General features: G+C 40.2%; 2 protein-coding genes across 5 annotated transcripts in view; one reads left to right on the top strand and one right to left on the bottom strand.

Moving 5' to 3' along the window:
* The first annotated feature begins 3,858 nt into the window (after positions 1 to 3,858).
* Positions 3,859 to 11,012, top strand: LOC116715858 (grancalcin-like). Its single transcript, XM_032556568.1, has 8 exons — positions 3,859 to 3,990; positions 5,580 to 5,819; positions 6,198 to 6,267; positions 8,577 to 8,620; positions 8,705 to 8,852; positions 9,106 to 9,219; positions 9,336 to 9,394; positions 10,444 to 11,012. The coding sequence occupies exons 1-8, from the start codon at positions 3,967 to 3,969 to the stop codon at positions 10,468 to 10,470; spliced, it is 726 nt and encodes a 241-aa protein (XP_032412459.1). The 5' UTR covers positions 3,859 to 3,966; the 3' UTR covers positions 10,471 to 11,012.
* Positions 11,005 to 21,997, bottom strand: part of LOC116715857 (potassium voltage-gated channel subfamily H member 7-like) — a 73,329-nt gene continuing 62,336 nt past the window's right edge. For all 4 annotated transcript variants that reach the window (XM_032556564.1, XM_032556565.1, XM_032556566.1 and 1 more), the window contains 6 exons: positions 21,514 to 21,719; positions 20,574 to 20,652; positions 18,269 to 18,550; positions 16,566 to 16,722; positions 13,633 to 13,810; positions 11,005 to 13,457 (listed from right to left, as the gene is read on the bottom strand). In XM_032556564.1, the coding sequence (XP_032412455.1) occupies positions 13,218 to 13,457; positions 13,633 to 13,810; positions 16,566 to 16,722; positions 18,269 to 18,550; positions 20,574 to 20,652; positions 21,514 to 21,719 (1,142 nt within the window). In that variant the 3' untranslated portion in view covers positions 11,005 to 13,217. The remainder of the gene's footprint in view (positions 13,458 to 13,632; positions 13,811 to 16,565; positions 16,723 to 18,268; positions 18,551 to 20,573; positions 20,653 to 21,513; positions 21,720 to 21,997) is intronic.

Raw genomic sequence — 21,997 nt, 5'->3', positions numbered from 1 at the left:
ACTAATTACATTTTTCATTCTCTTAGCAGGTATTCTTCCTGGATTGCCTCTTATTAACCTCCATCCATCTTCCCATTAGCTCAAGCCAAATTCCCTGAGCCGCTGAAGAAAAGTGTTCACACAGCATCAGCCTGCCACCACCATGGAGATGGTGTGCTGGACCATAGAAGGTATTTTCTAGAAAACCCAAATCAAAAGGATCCAACATATAAACGCCAGTCAGTGTCAATAGTCCGACCACAACTGGTCAGACTATTGCCTTTATGACAATTTCGACAGGTAAATTTACTGTCATAAAGTAGTGTTCTGATTGAAACACCTGACTACATTTATTGGACATTAAACTGTTCATTGCCACAACACTTAACATTTAGACAAAAGGGTAACGGCGCCTGCTAACAGAACCATCTGACAAGTTGCTTAATGCATAAAAAAAAATCTTATCTATTTTTGTCTACATGACTGAGAATGAACAATAAACAGAACTGTGGGGACTTTGTAATTTGTAGACACTCTCTACCTCCTGCATTGACAAAAACATAAGATAGATCTGTCTACTGCCATGACGACTCTGCATTCCTGTTGAATCATATTGTAAAGTACAATATTACAAAGCCAACAAACTGGCTACCATAAATGTCCCTGAATTAATACTCAATATTTACAAAATCATTAATGGCTCTCCATTGCTGAAGGGGGAGGGAAATTACGTACTCAATTGTAGAATGGTAAACCCAAAGTAAGCTTTATCATTTAATTCACATGCATTTAAAAAGAAGTCTATGACAGCATTGAATACGTTCAAAACAAGGAGACTCTGAGTGTATTTTTGCCCCTTTTTTCCTGGATTGTGGAAGTTAGTCTTTTTGTACATAGTGTAAGAGCCGACTGTAAATGTTAACAGCCTGTTAAAAGCTTAACAAACACAGAGCTGTGTCTTTATGAGGATCAGACGTGGTATTATTCCGCACTCGTCCGCCTCACACCGGACATCCTCAGCAAACAAACAGACAGTGGATGTCTTCTCTAATGCGGCGTGGCTCTGTTTGAGGAGTGGTTCTTTGCAGATAAATCCGTTTACCAGACGCTTAAGCTGGCCGGGGCCGTTTATAGTTGTCACTCTGAATGCATTTGGTCTTTTTGGACAATTAGGGGGCCGATGTCACCGAGCTAGAGCAAAAACAAGACAATGAAGGAAAGTCATTTTTACCGTCTTGATGTACTTTTAGAGTATGTTACCAATCATATATCACAAAAGTTAACCTTGTATCTCAGTAGTGCTTGCTGTATTGTGTAAGAAATAGCAAAGTTATATGTGAAAATCTTCCACTTCAGTGTTTATTCTCAGGCATAAACAGGGAAGGTTGGCTATCACGTCAGCAGATGTGGTGCAAGGGTCAGAGCTGTTATGGCATTCTTGGCTTCAGGGGGTGATTTTGTTTAGGTTTGAGAGTTATTAGGGGGAGACTTGTGTTTGTAATGAGCCGCTAAAGCTTCTGTTTACATCCTTATAGCACATCCGCATGGTTCGGAGTAGCAAACACAGTTTCCTCAAACATTGCACTCATGTTTCAGTCTGATTAAGCCACAAACTTCAATGGATTTGATTGGGTTTTAGGTGACAGACCAACTCAAAGTAACACATGACTACTGTTAAGTGGATTGAAAAGAACACATTTTGCAAATATTTTTTTGGACGAACCTTATCAAAACCCAACCTCTTTCAGGCGTTCCCTGAGTCCTTTGAATGAAGAAGTTATCTGAACCGAGACTGATAAACGGCGACCGCATGGAGTTTGCACTTACCACAGGGAGGTTCTGTTGGATATCATTGGTGTGGAAAAGAAAAATAAATATCAAACTTTGTGGTATTTTTTATTTAGGCGGGACAATTTACTGAGAAAACAAGTAACTGGGCCCAAAATTGACTCCTTTCAGAGGAGAGAAGCAGATAATGCTTTATAGATATAGTCTGGTATGACCAACGATCACATGTATTTTTTAGCACAAGACACATAGAAATTGTAAAACGTAATACTTTTGAGAACCAGAGGGTTGGTATGGTAACTCTTTCTTTGTCATTACCTTGTTCAAAGGGTCTGGTGTCTACATTGGTAAAAGAGGTTGAGAAAGCTAGAATAACTTGAAAGAAACTAAACACTGTTTTCCATTTAAATGTAACATATGCACAGTCACTTAGAAAAACAAGTTTAACGGTTCAACAAATTAACCCTGTTAGCTGCCTGCTTGTGTTCTTATCATGGTTCACGTCTACGGTTCCTGCAGCCGTCAGTGTCAGAGTGCTGGAATCCCCCTGTGTGGAGAAAGTGGTAACCTCCCAGTAATGGAGCTGAATTCAGTTAAAACCACAAAGCTAACAGGAACAGGAAGTTACAGCCTGTGCACTCAGGAGTAGGACATAATGTACCTGCTGCATCAATTTGATGCTTTTTGCTTTGATTGTAGATTGGTCAGCGAGAGTGCAAAGTTTGTTTTTCTATTCTTTTTTATTATTTTTTTTTATTTTACTTATGCCTTTCAAGATGAGTGTTTGTTGTATTTCAAACTTTTGGCAAACATGTGGAAAAAGGTGCTAGCACTAGCTAGCAGAATACTAAGTGTGACTGAAACTAATGGTGCACATTCAGCTAAGCAAACAATCCCCTGGGTGAAACATGGTGATGGCAGCATCATGTTGTGGAGAGGCTTTATCAGGTTCAATGATGCTGGCCAGAGCTGATGGATGGAGCTACATGTTGTAAAGCTGTACCGACTTGAGGCGGTTGAATACAAATGCTTGCCACATTTGTCCTTTTTTAGATTTTTACTTGTAAAAATGTTAAAAACCATGTCTCATTCACCTTCCAATTCACAATTACACTTTACTTTGTGTTTATTTTATAATAAACTGGTAGCAAGAGGAAAGAAATCTGCTCTTGGATTCTTCTTGTTGAAAGGAAGTATTTCCTTTCCACTGTCACCGCTTGCTTCTTGATTATGAGTGGTTAGTTAGAGAACCCTTACACAAATTGGCTTTAGGGTTACATCTAGAATAATTTTACATCTGGAATGTAATTAAAATATTTCCAATTGAATTGAAATGTCTGTAATTATGCGTTTCTGTGTATTAAAATGATTTGTCTTGTAGCCTTGAGGAATCATACCACAGGAAATCGCTGTAACCTCTGTGTAATGATTGCTGTGAAGATGGGTTCCTCTTTTTTTTAATTCTTCAGTGAGGAAATTAAAACCTGAGTGCTGTTGATCAGATTGCAATAGCACCATCTAGTGGTTAATGGACAGCAAGCCTTCAATTTCTCTTAAAATGAGAAATGGATGTATTTCTATCAGCCAAATTCATATTTGTGACTCGAATCCTTTATAACGTCCATTTTTTGCGATATGAGCTTATCACTCATTATGCTGACAGCTGAGGTATGTTGATTTTTTTTTTTTTTAAAAAAAACGTTTTTAGCCTATGGCTTCTTTTTCCGATGTTATAACAATTTGGAAAATTATTGGCAAATATATTTAAGGTAAAAGCTTTGTTAGCCTATTATCAACGTGTCAGACACATTTAGACATCAATGTTTATAATTCAGCTTTATAGGTTTATACGGCCAGCTAAAGAAAAGCACTCCCACAGCATGATGCTGCCGACACTGTGTTTCACAGTCATGTTAGCGTGTTAGATGAGTTGTGGTTTATATGACAGCCAATTCGTCCTAGTAAAACTGCTAGTTTCAGTTCTGGACCATAAAAATCAAAACAGCGGGTAGGCGGGTCTTTAAAATGATTCTCCTCTCTCATTGGTTCGCCGCGTCATCAGTCACGTCCGACTTTCGCAGAGCGGAAGTGATGTAGAACCCCACTCTCACTTCTCGGAAGTTGTTACGCCTCGAAACAGCAGCGCTAGTTGTTACCTGAAAAGCATTAAACTTGAAGGAGTTTATCTGGCGCAATCAAATGGCTTATCCAGGATACGGCGGGGTGAGTAGAAAATATGTCCGAACGTGTTTTTATTTATTTTTTTCACAAGTCACCAACTTTAGGTGGGTAGAAAAGCCCGGAATCTCCTGGGAGGTTTGAGCCTCAGTTGTTCTGCAGGACAAATGGGAGGATTTCATGTCGAGGAGAGCGAATAAGCAACAGTTCCGGTATTTGCTGCATGTTAAAATTAAACGCTGACTTCCGGGTGAAAAAATCCCGTTACGTTAACGCTGCGTCATAAAAGGGCTTTTATTTAGTTTGTGTAAAACAGTAAAGTGCGTTTTCTACATTTTTCAGCTAAATATGTTTAGCCTAAATCCCCTAGAGAATTTGATGATAAAGGTAAAGCATAGAATAAAGAGCTCAATACATCCATTAGTAACTTTTAGTCTACATAGACCGGGTGTTGTGAGTGAAAGTGTCATGTGACTAAGGTGGACCAGGTGCAGTTGGACTTGGTTTACCGCGCTTTGAATGAGCCATAGGTCAGAGTTGAAGCTTATCAAGCTTTCCATTTACCCCGGATGTCACAACTCATCCTGGGTTTGACGTCATATTCGTGGTAACAGCGTTCTGGTTAAGAAGTTGGACTTTAGTGTACAGCTTACAAACTTCATTTTACTGGAAAGAAAACGCTTCCCGGTATTATAACTTGTTCAGTTTAGATCATTTCTTTTACATGAACTCCTGCATGTGTGTCTTGTAAAATAACCATGTTTCCAAAATACCTTACTACTGTTTAAGGGAGGAGCGGCCATATTGAAACGTGAAGTTCTCCTTAACTTCACGTAAACTTCTCCCACTACCCACTCGTGGTAGTGGGAGAGCTCCCAGTGGAAAATTTACTACGGCGTATTTAGGGCTACTCAAAACAAAACACTCAGAAATTTACCCTAAAAAACAAGGAAATGTCAGAGTTTGAAAAGTCAAAAGTGTACTAGTATATATATATACAGGCTATATATTTTCGAATTTTCTGACATTATTCCAAAAAACTCTTTTTTTTTTTTGACAAAAAATAACTTTTTTCTTGTTCGTTTTTTTTGTTTTTTTTAACAGCCCTAATATGCCGTCATAGAAATCTGACTTCCCAGGGTGTTTCAGTTGTTTAGTTTTTTTTTTCCTGCTGGGAAGTTGGAATTTCCCATTTCAAAATGTAACTTGAATGCAGCATCAACCTCCTCTGCTCCTTCGTTTCTACTCGGTGTGGAATGTCTGGATTTTACATTTAGGATTTGTCAGGTCTGAACAAGTAGGCAAATTCATTTAGGATGAACTTTGACCTCAGGACATGATTTGTTTTGCAGATGGCAAAGAAAATCAAAGTTAGACATATCTGTCCGTACATTGATCTCTTAGTGTCCATCTGTTTATCATTCTGTCCATTCAGCCATTTGTTTAGCCAGGTCACCAAATCAATCATCATTCTAAGCCTCCAATCGTCTGTCTGTCCTTTCATCATTCCATCAATTATTCTTTTCACCTACTGAATGTCTGAGTGTCATTATTGTCTGACGTTCAGATCCTGCTTTTACATATAATGAATGTTTAGAGGTTGAATTTCTCTCCTGTTTGATCCATTTTGTCAGTATGGTGGCCCCATGCCAGGGATGCCACAGCAAGGGATGCCTGGAGGCCCCATGGGAGGCCCCATGCCCGGGCAGATGGGCGGACACATGGGCGGTCCGATGGGCGGTCCGATGGGAGGCCCAGGACCCCAGCCAGGATACGGTTCATACGGAGGAGCCGGCTTCCCAGGTGGATACGGCGCCCCGACCCCAGCTGCCAACGATCCGATGTGGGGTTACTTCACCGCCATCGCGGGGCAGGTGAGCGTGGACGGGCTGCAAGTCTAAACAAAGAGAAGTTCTTGAAAACACAGAGGTGAAGTGCAAATCTATACACTTCCCCAGAAAGCGGGGAAGTTAGTTATGAAAAGGCACTAGAACAATAATTGTTTTTTATTATTGTTATGACCTTTGTATTTAAATCCCCTGGATATGATCAATGGAAATAACTGATGGATTAAAAAGAAAACTAGTGTCTTTTATTCACAGTAATCAGACAGGAAATTAGCAGAGAGAAGGAGGAAGACCTGCAGTCAGGAGTCAAACAGCTGCAATGGCTAATGGCTTCAACCTCTAAACCTCAGAGACATCTTTAGTTCTTTATGCCTGTAGTGGTCTCACATGAGCCTGTCTGTGCAGGATGGAGAGGTGGACGCAGAAGAGCTCCAGAGGTGTTTGACTCAGGCTGGATTCACTGGCAGCTACAACCGTAAGTTTATTTATGCTTCTCTATCACGGCTGAAACCAGATACTTACAAACACTGAATATAAAAACAGACTCATTTTCTCACGGTCTGACATTAAATATGAATAAACATTTCCTGTTTTAGATCACTGGGGATTGCAGCATGTGTTTCTGTTTGTTCAATGCCAGAATCATAAGAGCCATAGCTTAGCTAAGATTACTGTACCTTTACTGTACCTTTATAAAGAAATGACAGAAGCCTGGGGCCTCATGTGTAAAAGAGTACGCAGTTTTCACACTAAAACTTGGCGTATGAACAAATTTTAAAAAGTGAGGAGCACAAAAAATTTGGATATATAAAGCCGTGTGCACGTATATTCCTGCACACCTTTCCTTTATACATAATAATATAAATAATAAGAGCGTAGCTGCTGGTCCGCCCTGTCGCCACCCATATATTCATATGTAAATTAGTATAAATACCCGGAAGTCTGCCACCACGTCAAGCAATGACCATGGCAACAGTCCTTGCTTGTAGCAGTAGAAGTATTTATAATAATAATATATTTTATTTTAAAGATGTTTTCAGGCTATAAAACATTACAGTTAGCAAGAGATAAAGGAGGAATGTCACTCCCATGTTTGGAAAATTATTTACAGAGCAGCACAACTGCAGCATGTGGTTTACTAGTGTGAAGAGGGGATGACGCAAAATGGAAAGAACTAGAATTGAGTCAAATTGACTTATAATATGTCTGAAGACCACATATTCAGATGAGTTGTGTGTTTCTACAAAGGTCCCTCTTGGCATCTGGTTCACAGAGTTTCATAATCCTCTTCTAAAGAGGAAAACACGGTTATTAAGATGGATTGAGCACGATAAGCGTTTTTCGCCAGCACAACCTGACTTAAGATTCAAAGAATTGACTCGGACTGTGTGATCTCTTCTGGAACTGACCTGGAAAGTTTCCAACAACTGCAGGAAAAATTCACCCTTGACAAACAAGACTTTTTCAGATGTTTGCAGCTCAGACATCACTTTCATCAAAATGTAAAAATATCAGAAAAAGAAATGATCAGGACCTCATTAATACTTTTATTGATGCCTATAAAGGTAAATCTTATAATAAGAAGTTGTTCAGACTATATGTGAGCTTAGAAGCCAATAAAAAACATCAACATTATATATTAAAAATACACGTTGAAGGGATGTAAACATGATACTGACGGAGGATGAGAGCCAAATGAACTCCTCCACCACCAGCTCAGGACATTGGAGGTCATTTTCATGGAAGAATATTGTTAGGTGTTTTTTATAACTCCCATAAGAACCGACTGTCAGAGCTGAAACAGGGCATTGCTGGAGGCAATGCAACAATGTGATGGCTGACCACTTTCATATTTTCTGGGGCTGCCCATTGATTTATTCCTATTGCTTGAAGGTGGTCAGAGAGATGAGAGTAATTCTCAGCTTTGAAATTGAGCACAATTTTCAAACTATATATTTATGTAATTTGCCAAATGAGCTCAACTTTCAGGATACGTTTTGATAGTACTGCTGACACCAGGGAAGAAATCAGTAACAAGAAAATGGGTTAGTGGGAAAAGAAATATGGCTCGACTGCAGGGTGACTGCAGCTGCACCGGTTCCAGGATGATCAGTCTGGATTCATCTAAACACTAATAAACCATCATCAACATTTCCCTGCAGATCAATATGGTCTCTGGTTAATCGCTCCCTCTGAATCCTTCTATTGGTGACTTTCTCCATCAGAATCAAAGCGCTCCACAATTACTCACCTTTGCACAGCTACTTATATAGGTGTGACTGTAAACACATCCATTTAAAATCCCCTTAAAAATAATCAAATCTGTTTGGAGTTAATCTGATCCAACCCTGGTTTCTTTTTTTAGTGAGAATGAAATTTCCCCTTAGATGTTTTCCATGCGCTTTGGTGCACAGACCAATACGTTACATCCTTAAGAGACAAAAACTGAGGAAAAGAACTATTTACATTGGAGTGAGGTCACATCCTTTCATTTTTATTTTCTTTATTTTGTGTGCGTGTTAAATTATTGTCTGAGGATAAATGTGGTTCAGTTTCATCGTTTTAAGTTGAAAGAATAAAATATTAAAATCATGAGTAAACATGGGGTTTGATGCTTCTTGGTCTGAGTGACACTGACTGAGTCAGGTTTCAGATATTTAGGTGAGTTTTCAATTTTAAAGTAGTTCCTGATGTTCAAAGACAAAATAATGTACTATTATTGAAAATTAAACTGTAAATTTGATGCATTTGTTATGAATACCTTTTTGTGTTTCATCTGTGCAGCATTTAGCCTGGACACCTGCAGGATCATGATTGCGATGCTTGATGTATCCTTTGTGTGATGGGTTCACCCCCCCACCTCCACCTGGACATGTGACCCGTTTATGAGAACTTAACCGGACCGTCTCCAGCGGGACTTCACGGGCAAGATGGGCTTCAACGAGTTCAAGGAGCTGTTCGCGGCTCTGAACGGCTGGAAGCAGAACTTCATGATGTTCGACCAGGACCGCAGTGGAACCGTAGAACCTCATGAGATGTCCCAGGCCATCAACGCCATGGGTGAGAACAGGAAGCGTTCACGATGACGGATAGCCAGACAGCACCAGAAGGACGGCTCTTAATTAAAGTCATTTAGAGCCAAATGAGCGCTGAGCTTATCTTCCATTTATCACTGCAGAGGAAACCGTCATTACTCATTACTTTATTTTCTTCCTGTGTTTCAATAGCTGTACTTGGTTTAAAACGAGTTAAGGTTCAGTTTACTAGAACTCAGTGTGTTCTCTACCCCCCAACCCAATTTGTTCTGCATCAGGTTACCGCATCAGTCCTCAGGGCCTGAATGCAATCATAAAGCGTTACAACAAAGGAGGCAGAATCTACTTTGACGACTACGTGGCCTGCTGCGTTAAACTGCGAGCTCTAACAGGTTGGAACGCAGCGTCTGATTGGTTCAGTTTTTCTCACAGAGTCTTTACTGGCACCTCTGCTTTCAAACACTGTTAACTGAATTCATGTAGTCACCACTTCCTTTTCCTGTTGCAGACAACTTCAGACGGAGAGACACCATGCAGCAGGGGTCAGTCGCTTTCCAGTACGATGATGTAAGTGCCATCACTTCTTCAGTATGTAGTTTGTGTCGGTAAAGAAGCTTGCACAAGCATCTGTCACCTTATGGCCACATATTTCAACACGTTTTGTTTGGGGAATTTTGTGGGAGAACGACGCACAAAGTGGAAGGAAAGTGACTCATAGTTCTACTATTCTTTGTAGCTCAGCTCAGTAAGGGTGGATTCTGAACAAGCTAACTTTACACTGCTAATAAGGGAACTGGCTGCAAGGTTTTCTTCAGCAGTATTTTATTTTGATAATCTGCATTATTTTTCTTCTACTCCTACAGTTATGTATTTTTTGTATCAATAGGATAAAATTCTAAATATATTTGTTAAAGGAGCAGCATTATAAAAAAAATTCACTTCTCAGATGTTTTCATCATGTAATAATGAAAGACAAGGATTTGAGAAATCCTTTAATCTTTTGTGGCAACCATTCAGCTCTGTGAAATTCTTGTTTGGCCCTAGTGGCCCCTTCAAGGCACAGCTCCTTCTCTGAGCAGCACTTCTCTGGGATTCCTTCAGTCTAGCCTGCAGCAATTGGCAAACATCTGGTGGAGCTGCATCTGTTGAGCTGGCTGTGTGAGCCACTTTTCAGTGCAATGTTGGTAAAAACGCTGCTGAAGGGTTAATAGAGGAAAACTGTTGCGATGACTTCCTGAATGTCTTCAGCAAGATTTTTTTTTAAAGAGACAGAGGCCCAAAGTGTTAAATTACAAAGTCAAATTTCTTTTATGACATATTTGAGTTATAAAATGGCACTGTGCCTGGAATACTGGCCCTTTAAAACTTTTGACTCCCAACAGTTTTTTTCATGTGGTGTAATCTAGACTTTGATGCTTGTAGTCCTGGGTAACCAGTATTTATATCTGTAGAGTATAAAGGCTTTCCCATGATTCCATGCACACACCTGCTATGTTATCTGATGGTGCAACACTTGGACTTTGTGCTCTGATTAAAGACAACAGAGCAGCTTTATCTGTCAGATTGTTGCTGAATGTGCTTTACACATTCTCTCCCTCTGTGTCTTCTGTCTACAGTTCATTCTGTGCACAATGGCCATCTAAGCCCCGCCTCCTGCCCCACAACCAGAGGTCAGAGCGTCCAGGACGGTCAGGTCATACCTTGAGCCGGCCAGTATATCACACGGCAGGAAACAACTTCATGTTGCAACGCTTTGGTTTGCGCTGGATATTTATAATGCAAACACAGATACAGCATTATAGACATTAGAACGGAATTTTGGACAATTCACTGTACTAATCTAATTTACCTTTACTTTGGAATACGTATAATTAACCAATGCATAAGGAATGTACGTACACCTCTTGTGCCATTATAATCAGAATATATGCTGAAGTATATCTTTTTTATAGTTAACTGTGCATGTTGTGAATCGTGATTGTAGAAGAAATTGTCCTAAAGTGGTGATTTAATTTAAAATGACCATTTTCAGCAATGTTTATTATAAAAGATCACATTAGATATTTGCTATTCATGTTTACCCGTGATTATTGGTAGTGTCTGAAATCCTGCACTCCAAGCCAAACACTCCCACTTCTGTAACAAATTCATATTTTTGTTAAAATAAACTCATTACAATCATTAATTTTTCTTTATTCATTTATACAATTGTGCATCATTTCCCAGTCTATTTACATAATATACTTCATTTCTTTAAATATAGTTAAGAACAGAAACATTCAGAGTAGCTGTTAGTGTCGTATTGTATAAAATACAGTGGCAAACGTTTAAAAAAATGCATAAAAACAATTGTGAACAGCACTAGATTTAAAAAGTGACATTTAGATCCAGTACAGCAAGGTTGCTTATCTCTGTGCAAAAGTTTGCAAATCCCATCAAAAGTTCAGCAGACAAGCCGGCAACTTTTATTCTGCGTCTCAAGACAGATGATCAAAGGAAGGCTGGAAATACTTGAACAATTTCTCTTTAGGTCTGTTTGTAATCTTAGATATTCTGCTGGTATGATTTGAGGGATCGGTAAGAACTCGCCTGATTCTGCATGCAGAAGAAGTGGATGGAGAAACAGAAAGACTCTGCAGTGCTGGGAAAAGGTTGGTCTCCTTGCAGCTTTCTATTTTTGCATGTTTGTTACTTTCAGATCAAACTAATTTTAATGGAAAATATAACGAGTTAATACAAAAGGCAGTTTTCATTACGAGAATAAAAGGACCAAAGCAACATGGCCATTTGAGGAAAATTATGATTTTTAACTTTGTCAAATAAAATTTGAGGACTGCATTTTGTATTTACTCTTTCTATATGTCTGAAAATAAAATTAGTTTGATACAAAATTTAACATCCAAAAATAGAAATGAGATGTAAAACATCTTCACGCCGCTGTATAGGACAAACGTCTTTCTGCCTTGCTACATTAAGAGGTGATGTATTGCAGGCTCAGAAACCATAAAACACAAACAACCAATGAAATGGGTACAGTTTAGGAAAATAGTTCTTGGTGGGTTCTACAGATGTTGTGCTGAATGTTTAATAGAGACCCAGAATCCAACGCTGTCGTCTCTGAGATACGTGAGCCGTTATTGGTGTTGATGCTGTTCTAGAACAGGAAACAAATCCACTTCAGCATGCACATCAAGGTAAAATGATGGTTACGTATCAGTCGGTTAACCCTACTGTTTATGAAGTGAATAAAGCTAAGGCCAAACTTTTTTTAGCTCTAGTTTTTCTGATTATGCTTTCTTTCAGGAAGTTGTAGTTTCTCAGAAAACAATGGAAGACCTGAAGCATGCACCGTCCCCAGATAGGACCAGGTACCTTCCTGCTCTCAACGACAGAAAAGAAAATGGATTGAAAGGTATCAGAGTGCCTTGGCCTCTAGCTATTACTGTCGCATCCTTTTCCTTTAAGTGTTACTATGACACTTAAAGGAACAGGGTACCTGTTGAACACAATGTACTGAAAACAACCAATTTAACTGAAGTTCTCACTAAATTGGATGTTGTCGATTTTAACTCATTTGTCCTACATGACATGTGAATGACAAAGCAAATTAATGTATCAGAAACTCCCTTTTTTTTCTCTGTTCGGTCCACTAGTGTCGCCTGCACTGGCCCGTCATTATTGCTCTCAAAAGGCAGGGTCTTGTTCTTCCGGTTGTGGTGGACGGTAGGCACGCTAAATACACACAGATCTCATGGGGAAAAAAGGTTCCAACTTTAAAGCAGTGACATAAAATCTACAATACAGGGCAGCGTCACATAATACATGCCATATTTTTTCGGAACTTTGAGGTTAGTTGATAAGTTCTAAAAAGTATAAGCGCTAATAACGTAACCTCTAAGCTCTAGTAAAGTAGGGCCTGTATTATTTTGCGGTAATGCCTCAGCGAGTTTCAAGTAGCTTTGTTCCCTATGTAGAGGGTATAGATGTAGAAAACTAGCTACGGTATTCTGAGCATGCCGATCACACCTGAACGCCTCAGGAGTGCCTGTGTGAGGAACATGCAACAGAACAGAAAACGTGAGAACGTAGATCATGCATATCTAGAAGTAGCACATTAGGTGCTTTATGTTGCTGGCAGTGGTCTATTTGAACTATGTACAGGATAGCTAATGACTTTACATATGTTTAATAATATAGAGTATAAATACCTCAGTATAAATGGATTTTGTACATCTAGATCAGAGCTGGGGAGGGCTGGGCTTCAGAGATGGTCTCAAAAGGAATGGAAGAAAATCTACAGTTTTTAATCCTTTGCATAATTCAGTCTCTTTCTTAGACCCTGAGTCAAGCTTAAGAGAAGACCTTTAGTCTTGAAGTGTTGTGTGTGGGGCTACTGTCCTGGAAGGCCCGGGTCGGACACGGGCCTGTGGAGTCCCAACGTTCCTGAGCTGCCGGGGACGTCGGGGAGGGAAGCCTGCCGCACCGGCGTGGCCGGACCGCTGCTGTCGCTAGTCGTGTGTCTCTGCTCTGGGTAGGGGGCGCTGTCCAGCAGCCCTGCTGGAAAAGTCTGTGTGTGGACAACTGGAGAGGGGTCTTTGGATTTCATAGCAGAGCTCTCTGAGTCGGGGCCCTGAGGAACAGGGCAAAGGTTACACTTTTGCAAGCAGAGCGATTTTTTTTTGTAAAACAAAAGCACCACTTCTACAGATTTCAACGGAGTGAACATTGAAAAGCTGTGATAGAAAAATAAAGGCAACACAAAAGTTTTGAGACAAAGTGTTGGACATTGTCCCGTTCTGGTTTACCTGTGGCAGAGGCGGCGCCGGGTCCAGGCTGAGGGCCGGTGCTGGCTGGACCCTGATGGGCGGGCTGTGGTACTCTGGGCTGGAGGTGACGGTGCTGTAGGCGGGGGGGCCGGCAGCGGTCTGCCTTTGGAGGAGCTGCAGGATGGCCTGGATGTCTGCAGTCATCTGGGACTCCAGTCTGATCACACATACGATACACACACAGAAATGATTTTCTGTGAGGAAATCCATCAGTCTGGGTTTCATCAGTTAACTTAATGAGAGAGTAAACCTGGATGAGAAAACAAATCAGCACATCTGTTCTCCTAAATCAAGCCTTCTGCAGCTATTTAATTCCTAAACCAAGCCAAACATTAGCAGAGATGATTGCATTAAACTACTTGGCTCTTGCTGTGATCTCATCACTACAGATTATTTATTTACTTTTCCTTTTATTGCTCTGCTGTGCCTGGGCTGCAGCAATCAGGATCATTTCCTCAACATACACTGGGAAGAAATGAAAGGAATGAAAATGAGCGAGCATCAATCAGATCTGCTGAAATCTACCGGTTATACAAGTCGGGTGTCAACACCCACTTAAAACACTAGAGGGAGACACTGACCTTCCAACCTGATATGTTACCCTCTATAATAGAAGAATAGTATCTTTTGTCATGTCCCTGCTATAAACTTTGTATTTTATTACACAAAGCACATGCAAAGAGAACAGACTATGAGGTCAATCTCCATGCCATCTCATTAGTTTGCCAGGTGACTCTTCAGAGGGAGTAAGTGCTGCAAGAGCCACACTGATCAGCCTCAATATTATGAAAAATCATTATGGTAAATGAAAATGGACTACTTTAAGAACATGGTGTACCTAAAGTTATCATGTTAAAGGCAGAGAGAAAATATTATCAAGGACTAAAGTGACTTTGGAAAACCATGTCTGAACCCTTCCAGCTGCAGCTGATGTGGGCCTGGAAAAATCAAAAAGTACTTGAGCTGAAATCATGCAGATAACCAGGTAAGCATTTGTCACCAGGCATGAATAAAAACCTGTTTTTTACTTATGACTACTGTAATCTGAATGATTAATGTTGAAGACATGATCCGTTTGTTCAAACGGTAACAAATAATTAGTTAATTAAAGCCAGCTATCAACATTACCTGTATATTTTATATGTATGCACAATGCACTGTGAAAAAAAACTGCACAAAAAATCTGCAAAGCAGCAAGGCTTCACTGTATATATATTTATGTATATACTGTATATATACAGTACAGACCAAAAGTTTGGACACACCTTTTAATTCAATGAGTTTCCTTTATTTTCATGACTATTGACATTGTAGATTCACACTGAAGGCATCAAAATTATGAATAACACACGTGGAAATATGCACTAAACAAAAAAGTGTAAAACAACTGAAAATAGCCCTTATATTCTAGTTTCTTCAAAGTAGCAACCTTTTGCTGTGATTACTGCTTTGCACACACTCTGCATTTTCTTGATGAGCTTCAACAGGTAGTCACCTGAAATGGTTTTCACTTCATAGGTCAACCTGCCCTGTCAGGTTAATAAGTGGGATTTCTTGCCTTATAAATAGTCATGAAAATAAAGAAAACCCATTGAATTAGGAGGTGTGTCCAAACTTTTGGTCTGTACTGTATATATATATATATATATATATGTATATATATATATATATATATATACTTCTACAGTGAACCCTGGCTGTAACGCAGTTCACCTTTCAGTATTTCGCTGCTTCGCGGATTTTTTTGTGCAGTTTTTTTTTCCGCAGTGCATTGTGTTCTGCATCCTGATTGGCTAAACAGTCTCCGCGCTTCTTCTCTATATACCATAACGTGCCAATAACGTTACGGTCTTTAAATAATGCAGTTTGGCAAATTTTGGCAAATATTTTTGCCCAGAAGAAAATAAATAGCAACAACAACTACCGATAACTATGTTCTTTTCTTGAAAAAACACACCTGCAGCACAGGCTTCAGAAGAAAAAGACACTAGAGAGCGAAGTCAGGCCGCAGCGTCACAGTCAGAGGAACAGTGAAATACGCCAGTCACAATTTGTCCTAATGTACTTCGTATTGACGATTAAAATGATTATTTTACTGTAGTTATTTATAAGAAAGCGTTCTATTTGTTAAAAAAACAAAACAAATGCTTGGTCCTGAAAACAGGTTTTGTTCTTTGGTTTCAATGTAGAGTATTTAATTATGCTGTATAATAATTGTAAAAAATAAAGTTAACTACTTCACAGATTTCGTCCATCACTGGTTCTTTTTGGAACGCAACCCCCGTGAAAAACCAGGGTTCACTGTATATATTTATATATCTCATTTCCAAATGGTGAAATTTAAACAAAGTATTTCTAGACTTAACTGATTACATGTTCAGAGCAGCTGCACTTATATTGACATTAAACTGCACACTGATGGACTCTCTATATTAAGAGAGTCCATCTTTTCTTTGTGAATTGTGAAAGTAATCAAAACCCCTGAATAACTACATGCTACTTTGTCCATCACATGAAATTAATCAAAATTTGTGGTTTTAATGTGAATTCCTTTTTAAAGCATTGTAAAGTTTACGCGACAATGCATCAACGGCTGAATAGTAGATAAAAGTAGTTTGAGAAATTGTTTTCCGGTCCTGTGCGAGTTCGTTGTGACGTAGAAATCTGCACCTTGTTCTATTAATAGCCTCTGCCTGGCTGCTTCCCCCTCATCTGGATCAGAGCAACAGCCAGACGCTCACTGCTCCCCCTGCATTAGCCTCCACTGTCTGGTCTCAGATGTATGTGTGAGTTCTCAGCCAATTAGAGTTTAAATTATGGGCCCCGCTCTGTTAGCTGATGAAAAATAAAAAGGCCTATTACAGGAAATGGAGTCAAACGCAGCAGTGGGCACAGACGGTCCCTGCTCCCACCTGTTCAGGTGCTGCTGCAGCAGGTCCAGCCGTTGCTCCACCTCTCCGTAGGTGAGGTCCGTGTCGCTGTCGTCCTCCCCGGCCGTGTCTCGATTTTGAGCCGACTCCTCAGCCGCCGCGCCGGGTTGAGGCTGCACCCAGTCCTCTGCCTGGAGCTCTGGGAGGAGATGGGAGGTTAGTGGGGGGGTGTCGGACATATTGAACTTTTGACATTTTAGCATAGAAAAGGAAATGGGACATGGATTTTCAAAATTAAAAAAAGAAACAAAATCTTGAGCTTTTATGAAAAAATCTCAAAAGTGTGGAATGTCTGTCTTTGCAAGGTCAATTCTGAGAACCTCAGAAGTTGAATTGTTTTTTACCCTCTCCAGAGCCTGCTGTGTTCACCTCTGCATCCATTCACACTATTAGGTGATTTTGAAAATCAAAATGGACGGCTCACGTTTTAGGTTTTTATTTCTGAAAAATACAAAAAAGCACAAATCAATTTTCTCCTATTTCACAATTCCCTGCTGAAGGAACCAGCATGATGCTGCCACTGCCATGCTTCAGGAAGGGGATGCCTGCCACACACCTTGGACAAAAAAGTGTTGATCTATCCCATAGAAGGTCAAAAAGAGCGGCACTGTAATGTCACAAACTGCGTAAAAGTTGAGAAAGTATAAATACTTTGCATAAATTTTCCTGATTTTTCTCTGAATCTTTCTGCTGCACCAGAGAACGCACACAGCCAGTCGGGCTCTTGGCAGGAGATTTCTTCTGCCTCCTTTCAGAAATGAATGGCTGGAGATTAAATTGACATTCCCTCCCTGGGCTGTAATCAATATCACTGCTCTCTACCTCGGCAGTAATCCTCTTTGAGCTGTAGCGGCTGAATTATGGGATATTACTATCAAATCAACGCGCTGACACCGTTTCCTCATCTCGCATGCCGTAACGCCGCCGGCATGCGAGATGCAGCTTTCTGTGGGGCGACTGAAGGCGGCGGCGCGGTAGCGTTAGGAGAAAATGAAGCGGCAGACACAACGTAGTTGCTGTGGGAACGTGGAGAAGTTCTGCCCAGATCTCCCGTTACAAATCAATCAAACATTACAGATGTTATTTTGTTCCTTCGGTCCTGTGCAGCAGTGAGTTACAGTTCATTTTAACACTAATCATTATCTAGAGTCAACACATCAGTAAAGTGTGGCACTAATTTTTGCTTCTTCCTAGTAAATTGTACAAAGATAAAGAATTTCTGATTTTAAACAAGTTTGATTTGGATGAATATTAACCATATTAGTTCTGGGACTAGATTAAACATTTTAATCAAGTTCATTGCAGGTCTAATGAATTTTTTTGAAAACTATACATCTACAAATAAGCAACATTTTGAATTCAAAAACACTTTTTGCTGCTAAATTAAAAATAAATGGACATAAATAGTGATCTGTTTAATTTTTTATATTATTCAACCATTACAGTGTTTCAGAAACAGGACGCTACCATTAGCATTAGAGACGTCTGCTGCTACATCAGGTTAGCATTGATATGTTATTTTAGAAATTAACAGCTTTGCTGATAGGTTAACTGCTTTTAGTATAATTTAGTCTTTACCAGCGTCCAATCAGATATTTTTTAAGCAAAGACAACACTGATTGTCTTTGCTTAAAATGGAGCCACTTTTTACTATTTAAATGAGCCTGAATGAAGGACAGAATCACCTTTATATTCCTGGTTCTGTGTGTTTCCTTCAGCCTGCGCCTCAGGAGCCCCGCTCAGCCCGACACCCAAGGTGTGGTCCCTAACAACCGGGTAACCAAGCACACCAGAACACAAGGGCCTCTGCTCCTCCTCCTCTTCCCTGCCTTCCTCCTCATCCTCATCCTCGTCTTCCTCCCCCTCCTCTGCGGACTCTCTCCTGTCCTCGGCCGGTGAAGAGGCGTAGACGCCACGGCCCTTCTTGGCGTCGCAGTGCGGGGCCGCCGCCTCCTTGTTGTGCGAGCCTGTAGGGAGAAACGGTAATCAGGGAACAGGAAGTTCTACGCTCAGACTTCCTCTGGGATGACAACAGGTGGAGACTGGCTTTGCTTTGGGGGTTAAACTGAGAACAAACAGGTTGGACCTTTTAGGTTTACATCAACTAAATGTCCTTAGAACTCAGGCAATCATACGTCACTTTGTTTTTATATTACGAAGACAAGAAATGATTGTTTTTGAGATTTTATGCAAAAGTTTAAAGTAGGGTTAATATCTAAGACTTCAAAAAAGAATAACTACATTCATAGATGCTCCCAATCCAATATAACTGAGCTTGAACTCTAATTTGGCAAAGAACAACGGTTCTAGATTTAGAAAGTGGTAATTAGTAACTTTCATAATCATGCTCTACTTTGTTTTGGTTTGTGTTAGTAATGTGAATTTTTTCACCGTGTGTGCTGGTTATAAAATGATCAGTTTGCTCAATCTGTGCTCTCTGTGGTGGTAAACTCACAGATAGCGGCTGTATTCAAACAGCTTGTAGCCATGGCGACCAGTTAAATTATTCTGAAGCCGAGCCGAATGCCGAGTACTGCGGTGTGGACTCATCTTTGTGTAAAGGAAGTCAAATTACAGCCGGGGCTGAGAGAGCAGACCCGGGGCTGAGAAGTTGAACATCTAACAAATTCCTCTGACTCTAATCTGACTGTTGAGAGACGGCAGAACCGACTGAAGTGAGGCCATCAGCAACGCCGACACAATAATGTTTATTTAGGAGCTCAGGATCTATTACTCTTAAAAATTGCTGGTTTGTTTTCAACCAAATGCTGCGCTAACAGAGACGGAGCTTCGTCAGTCTCCACAGGCGGCCATTTTGAAATGGAGTCAGACTTTACTAAACCTCTTAAGAATGGAGATATGAGAAATGTGTGGCAGCCATATTGGATTTCTAGGCAAAATGTTGACATTTTGACAGGACAAAACTCAGAAAAAATATTAACAACGGTAATATTTCAGTTTAAGTCAAAATCAATACTTCTCTGTCTGAAGCTAAATTTGGTTAGGACAAAAACTACATACTAAAAAAATACTGCACATCTCATCTATGACACATTCATAGCCTGCACAAATTTTACTTTCCCCTGGAATAATTTACAAATGTGAAGATTACAGTGTATGGGATAACAGTAGGTGGAAAACCAGCTGCTTGTTTTAGCTGAAGACAGTCTGGAGTGAGAAAAACTCCACAAGATGCCGGTGTTCAGCCAGCATCGCTCATGTTGCAGCTCTGACCTGCTAACGGGGGAGGTGAGCGGTGTGCTGCAGTGTGCTGCAGTGTGCTGCAGTGTGCTGCAGGCCTTGGTGTGCTGAACCATTTTTAGGCCCACAGAGGAGCGTCTTTTTTTGACTCTGCTCCACCTGTTCTCGGTGCACAGGTGTAGGGAAATGTCCTTGTTACAACAGATGACCTGGCGTTCAACACATGCTTGTGGCCACAAAAAACACAGACTGATGCATAAACACCCATGTGGGTTCTCAAAACCTATAGAGTAATTCTTCCGAAAGTAAAGCTTGTCAAAGCGAGCGTAGCTTGTTGATAACAGCTGTGCAATAGAAGGTCAGAAACTGTATCCTGTGAACGTTGAATATGAGACTCTGACCTACTATCTGGATTCCATCTTGATATTTTGGATGAGTCGAGTCAGCAGAGACGTTGTTTAGACATCCAGTTCAGTTAGAGAGCAAGACAGATATTAGGACATCTGTGTGACTTAGGATTTATTCTTATAGCAAATAAAAATGTATCTTTTGATGTATGGATTTTTAAAAAAATTATTAATTCATCAATTAGTGCATATAAAACAAACATGACAGACTTACAAACAGAAGTATTGGTCTACAAACTGATGAATAACAAAAGAGAAAAGAGAACGAACAATTTAGAAGATTAAAAAAAGGAGATGCATTTTAAAATGTATACATTTAGGACACAACAAAAATTGAATTATTGAACATACATACATTTGTATTATTATTATTCCGGGTTACCTGCGGAGGATTTTCTCTTGTATGAAACCCGTCTGCGGCTCTTCACGTCAGCCATGTCAGAGTCACTGGGGTAGGTCGTCTGCACAGCAGGGAACATGTGAACAGGTTCAAACGTTTTGCCCAGCAAAAACACTCACAACTTTTAAAACTTTATTACAATATTTCATGGAAAAACCACAACGTCAATGTGCTACGTTGGGAATTTATGCAGAGACCAGCACATAGTCTCTGCATAAATTAGAGACACTAAAATCAAGTCAATTTTAAGGCTACTGGCTTTCTTTTATTGGCATAAAAGCACACCACACTGTTCAGAAACCCAATGAAATACATTAAAGTTTGTGGTTGTGTCGTGACAAAATGTTTAAAGGTTTGACTTGTCCAAGTATCTTTGTCCTGAAGAACGTGAACTGGCCATCGCCGCTTTTAGTTTTTAAGGTGAGTAACAGGAACTGCTGCTGGTCTCGTTAGGTCACCATGTCTGTCCTGTTTCCACAGTAATCTCACCGTGTTGCTCATGTATCTGATCTCCTCTGCCCTCTTTAAATAAATAACTGAAGACAACTACGACCTGCGTTCCAGCGCTCTCTAGTTAAAAGATAAAACGACACAGTAATGCAGACTAACGACTCTACCACTGTGTCCATCATGCTAACTGGACACATGCTCCGTCTTTCTCCGTCTTCCAGTAAAGCAGCAGCGAAAAGAAAAATGTGCAACTCAGCGAAAACGTTTCTGAATAGAATGACTGAATTAAGTGAAGAGGGGCTAAGCAGAATTAATCAAGAAAAGCTTTCATTCCAGTCAATGGCCTTTTAAAGTAAAGCAGAATCTGTGGTTTTTACTTCAAAGGCCTCAAATCCCTTTGAATCTCTTTGATCAAACCATCTTTAGGTCGCTGGTTTCACCTTCATGCTGGTTTCACCTTCATGCTGGTTACCTTTGCGTTTTCACCCCGAAGATCAAAGGTCAGCTCCAGGTTGGTGAAGAAGTGGTCGGCGAACTCCGGGTACATGTCGAGCACCTCCAGGATCTCCTCCCTCTGGATCGTGTGCAGGTCGCAGTAGCTGAGCGCGCGGACGTCCGCGCACGACTTCCCTGGCTTGGAGAACAGGTGGATCATCTCGCCGAAGATGTCGTTTTTACCTGAAGAGCGACAGATGTGTGACTCAAAGATAAGGAAACACAAGTCAGCACACTTATAGTCACTCCTGGTTGTTGATCACATGAGGAGGAGTGATGTGGTTCACGTTTTTCACAGAAACAGCCATATCTGAAACCAATGGGAGAGGTGCAGAAACCGATGGGTCTCGTTTGTCAGATTAAAATATCTTTTTAAAATAACCTTTAAGTTGGTATAACACATGCTTTTAATTAAAATCACATTTCTGTTTTTTGTATTTTTTTATTGTACTATTCTATTT

The sequence above is a fragment of the Xiphophorus hellerii genome, chromosome 24 (assembly GCF_003331165.1).
Source record: "Xiphophorus hellerii strain 12219 chromosome 24, Xiphophorus_hellerii-4.1, whole genome shotgun sequence".
In the NCBI taxonomy this organism is placed as follows: domain Eukaryota; kingdom Metazoa; phylum Chordata; class Actinopteri; order Cyprinodontiformes; family Poeciliidae; genus Xiphophorus; species Xiphophorus hellerii.
Note: the sequence above shows the minus strand (reverse complement) of the source record. Positions and strands in the feature narration are given on the sequence as shown.